General features: G+C 44.6%; 2 protein-coding genes across 2 annotated transcripts in view; both read right to left on the reverse strand.

The window, feature by feature from the left end:
• The window catches only part of LOC118409496 (glucose-1-phosphate adenylyltransferase-like), a 5,051-nt gene extending 4,494 nt beyond the window's left edge, over window positions 1-557 (reverse strand). Inside the window, exon 1 of the mRNA XM_035810553.1 lies at window positions 132-557. The gene's annotated coding sequence lies outside the window, so the exon portion shown is untranslated. The remainder of the gene's footprint in view (window positions 1-131) is intronic.
• Window positions 558-956: 399 nt separating this feature from the next.
• On the reverse strand, window positions 957-4,443 carry LOC118409494 (sarcoplasmic reticulum histidine-rich calcium-binding protein-like). Its single transcript, XM_035810548.1, has 6 exons — window positions 4,114-4,443; window positions 3,520-3,836; window positions 3,096-3,273; window positions 2,502-2,818; window positions 2,078-2,255; window positions 957-1,800 (listed from the first exon to the last, which is right to left on the reverse strand). Exons 1-6 carry the CDS (start codon window positions 4,318-4,320, stop codon window positions 1,246-1,248), a joined length of 1,752 nt encoding a protein of 583 aa, XP_035666441.1. The 5' UTR covers window positions 4,321-4,443; the 3' UTR covers window positions 957-1,245.
• Window positions 4,444-4,754: the final 311 nt, after the last annotated feature.

Consider the following 4,754-nt stretch of genomic DNA (forward strand, 5'->3'; position numbering starts at 1 on the left):
ATGGACGTCATATAACAAAGTCAATGCAAGGAAAAGCATGGGAATAGCAAAACTACACAGATTCTCAGAAAATCACTACAGTAATCTTAATCCCTGGACCATATGCGGATGACCCATATAGACTGGCTAACCTAGAAACTCGGTACCCGGAAGTGATAAGGTCAAAGGTGAAGCAGTTTAGATTATCGTTATAGTGCTACTGTATATCAGAGAGTCTGTCTCGTGTCGCTTCGTTCATCACACGATGAGACATTGTCAAGGGCTCTCTTACCTCCTCCCACTTCGTTTCCATCATTCTATTCCAGAGAATTACTTAGTACATCCGAACCTACTTGCAACCCACCCACCATTGTAACTTTCACTAAGAAGACCACTCAGGCCCAAGAGGACTACTGAGGACTGAGTGACCGGCAAGAAAATCTGGTATCTATGGACAGGTGACAATAGGCAGGATTCTTTAATGTATGTTCCTTAGGAAAAATTACTATAATCTAAGGAACCACAAAAAGTGGTCACATTGGTCAGGTGGCCCTTATGTAGAGGTGGTACTTTTGAATTTACACCTCAGATCGATACTTAGGAGTTCAAGATAATCGGAAGGCCTCTATAAAAGTGTAGATGTATTAGGGCAGCCGGTGGAATCGTGAGACTTGATCTTACTGCTCCAACAAAAAAAAAACGGAAAACATGCTTCGATCCATGTACTTTCACGGAGAGTCTTTTAATTAACAAGAAAGTGGATTGTATCCCACATATATCGATGGCCATCTATGCTTGAACTAACGTTTACGTCATCAAAGCACTCGCGCACATACATTTTGTACATCAGCATTAACCGAGTGACACCATTTTGTTTAGTATATAACGTTACACTACTTGTCTCTTGCACACATGATAATTGCAGTCGTCGTCAAATCACCGCAATGAAATGAATAATACTACGTACGTATAACACTTTAGTACACGAGGTGTCTTCTCTCAAGTCACGCCCCTAGCGGTCCTCCAGCGAGAGTAAAAACAAGCTAATTAACAGTTTTGTGTCTCCAAATATAAGTAAACTCTGACACATCATGGCGTAGCATCTTTTCTACATCTACGTACATTACGGTCCTGTTCAGTCCAAGTGACTGATTGGACCACCATTTGCTTTTTTTGTTGTTTTTGGTTCTTTTTCTACAAATTTCGTCATTAAAAGATACAACATGACGTAACAGCTCAGATGTATTAATTAGATCTTTTCCAAACTCAACCCATTGTGTCGGTTTTTAAACAACATTGAAAACTTTTTCTTAGGCGCTTGCCTATGCCAGTTATAAATCTCCTAAGGTACATAAGTCTTCCTCTACGGGCTCTTGGTACTTGTGTGGGCCGCTCTTCTTTCGTTCTGCCTTCTGTACACACCCTCTCATGATCCTCTTCTCTCTCTCCGCTTGACGCACCATTTCTCTCATCCTCTTCTCTCTCTCCACTTTCCGCACACTGTCTGTTCTCCTCTTCTCTCTCTTCTTTTGCCGCATTGCCATCCTTTCTCTCTGTTTGTGTTATATCTGCCACATCACCGCCACCGTCCAGTTCTGTTCTGTTTGCTGGACATTCCTCATGCTCTGCATCCTCACAACCCTGCCGCGTCTCGTCTGCTGTATCGTCTACTGCCTTGTCTCCATCCTGGTGGACAGCTTGTGTGGCATTCTTGTGGAGGAAGACTGCGTGTCTTCCATCCGGACGCCACTGACGCAGATTTGGGTCCCCTTTAATGTGCGTGTCGCTTTCTAGTTCTCTTCGTGCCTCCTCTACAGCTGCCTAGATGAGATGGTGACGAGGGCAATTAATTATAATCTTTGATTCATGGCTACTCGTAACGTTGGTCTTTGTCAAGCATGTGTCAGCAAGCTATGTACATGTGTATTATATTCGGGCACTGAAATCTATTCAATATCTCGTGTGAACAACGATGAAAATAGTAGTGTGACATCAGCGACCAGTTACGCTTCAATAGTGACAAATGACTGACTGTATGTTGAAAATCGACTTGAAACCCATACAAAGTTTAACAGTTGAACACCAAGATATGTCTTACTCTTGAGACTCCTCTCCCTCGGTAGTTCCCCGCCAATACGTCCGCAATGGTGATCCCATCACTGAGGCAAACCTGGTGGAGTGCGTCTGCGCTCTTTTCAGTCAGGGATTCGATGTACCCCAGCTCCGTATACAATAATGCTCTTGCTGAGACCACCTTTTTGTTTCTTCTTTGGCACCTAGAGACAGTCGTTGTAACCGACATCATAAATATTGAACTTAACACCTTTTTGCAATCAATAACCAAGCCTTTGTACGTAATGACCTGCACTCGGCTGAATTCGAAAGCGATTCAGTGCATTCTGGAACTTTTAGAACGTCACAAAGCCAAGTAACAGGATTGTTAGTCGTCTGTTCCCTCATAAACCACGCATCACTGCTTGAGAACACGCGATCGTCATGGAAAAAACAATAATCATAATAACCTATTCTCCTCTTCTCTCTCTCCTCTTGCCGCATTGCTATCCTCCCTCTCTGTTTGTGTTGTATCTGCCACATCACCGGCGCCGTCCAGTTCTGTTCTGTTTGCCGGGCATTCCTCATGCTCTGCATCCTCACAACCCTGCCGCGTCTCGTCTGCTGTATCGTCTACTGCCTTGTCTCCATCCTGGTGGACAGCTTGTGTGGCATTCTTGTGGAGGAAGACTGCGTGTCTTCCATCCGGACGCCACTGACGCAGATTTGGGTCCCCTTTAATGTGCGTGTCGCTTTCTAGTTCTCTTCGTGCCTCCTCTACAGCTGCCTAGATGAGATGGTGACGAGGGCAATTAATTATAATCTTTGATTCATGGCTACTCGTAACGTTGGTCTTTGTCAAGCATGTGTCAGCAAGCTATGTACATGTGTATTATATTCGGGCACTGAAATCTATTCAATATCTCATGTGAACAACGATGAAAATAGTAGTGTGACATCAGCGACCAGTTACGCTTCAATAGTGACAAATGACTGACTGTATGTTGAAAATCGACTTGAAACCCATACAAAGTTTAACAGTTGAACACCAAGATATGTCTTACTCTTGAGACTCCTCTCCCTCGGTAGTTCCCCGCCAATACGTCCGCAATGGTGATCCCATCACTGAGGCAAACCTGGTGGAGTGCGTCTGCGCTCTTTTCAGTCAGGGATTCGATGTACCCCAGCTCCGTATACAATAATGCTCTTGCTGAGACCACCTTTTTGTTTCTTCTTTGGCACCTAGAGACAGTCGTTGTAACCGACATCATAAATATTGAACTTAACACCTTTTTGCAATCAATAACCAAGCCTTTGTACGTAATGACCTGCACTCGGCTGAATTCGAAAGCGATTCAGTGCATTCTGGAACTTTTAGAACGTCACAAAGCCAAGTAACAGGATTGTTAGTCGTCTGTTCCCTCATAAACCACGCATCACTGCTTGAGAACACGCGATCGTCATGGAAAAAACAATAATCATAATAACCTATTCTCCTCTTCTCTCTCTCCTCTTGCCGCATTGCTATCCTCCCTCTCTGTTTGTGTTGTATCTGCCACATCACCGGCGCCGTCCAGTTCTGTTCTGTTTGCCGGGCATTCCTCATGCTCTGCATCCTCACAACCCTGCCGCGTCTCGTCTGCTGTATCGTCTACTGCCTTGTCTCCATCCTGGTGGACAGCTTGTGTGGCATTCTTGTGGAGGAAGACTGCGTGTCTTCCATCCGGACGCCACTGACGCAGATTTGGGTCCCCTTTAATGTGCGTGTCGCTTTCTAGTTCTCTTCGTGCCTCCTCTACAGCTGCCTAGATGAGATGGTGACGAGGGCAATTAATTATAATCTTTGATTCATGGCTACTTGTAACGTTGGTCTTTGTCAAGCATGTGTCAGCAAGCTATGTACATGTGTATTATATTCGGGCACTGAAATCTATTCAATATCTCATGTGAACAACGATGAAAATAGTAGTGTGACATCAGCGACCAGTTACGCTTCAATAGTGACAAATGACTGACTGTATGTTGAAAATCGACTTGAAACCCATACAAAGTTTAACAGTTGAACACCAAGATATGTCTTACTCTTGAGACTCCTCTCCCTCGGTAGTTCCCCGCCAATACGTCCACAATGGTGATCCCATCACTGAGGCAAACCTGGTGGAGTGCATCCGCGCTCTTTTCAGTCAGGGATTCGATGTACCCCAGCTCCGTATACAATAATGCTCTTGCTGAGACCACCTTTTTGTTTCTTCTTTGGCACATAGAGACAGTCGTTGTAACCGACATCATAAATATTGAACTTTACACCTTTCTGAAGTACTTGAACTTCGTGAATTCGCGAGCGATTTACTGAACTGAAGTTCGAACGTTCTGGAACCTTTAGAACGTCACAATACCCGAGTAACAAACTGGATTGTTGGACGTCTGTTCCCTCACAAACCAACACTGCATGAGGAAAACGCCATCGTCATGGAAAAAAACAAGTAATCATAACAATCTATTTTGTATAAGTTCATTGTGACCTGTCTTAGAACCTCCGTCACAATTCAAGCCGGCCTAATTTGAAGTTTGGCTAGAGTTCGCCGAATTCAAATCGCCTCACTGAATTTAAGCGAAGCTCCCAGGGAACCGAGAACGTCGGCCAAGCCAGGCCGAGCTGCAAAAATCGTCCGAAGGCCCGCTTTAAGTCCCCTTTATACCCCCCCCCCCCACATTAGGCGAAA

This window comes from Branchiostoma floridae, chromosome 2 (genome assembly GCF_000003815.2).
Source record: "Branchiostoma floridae strain S238N-H82 chromosome 2, Bfl_VNyyK, whole genome shotgun sequence".
NCBI classification, from domain to species: domain Eukaryota; kingdom Metazoa; phylum Chordata; class Leptocardii; order Amphioxiformes; family Branchiostomatidae; genus Branchiostoma; species Branchiostoma floridae.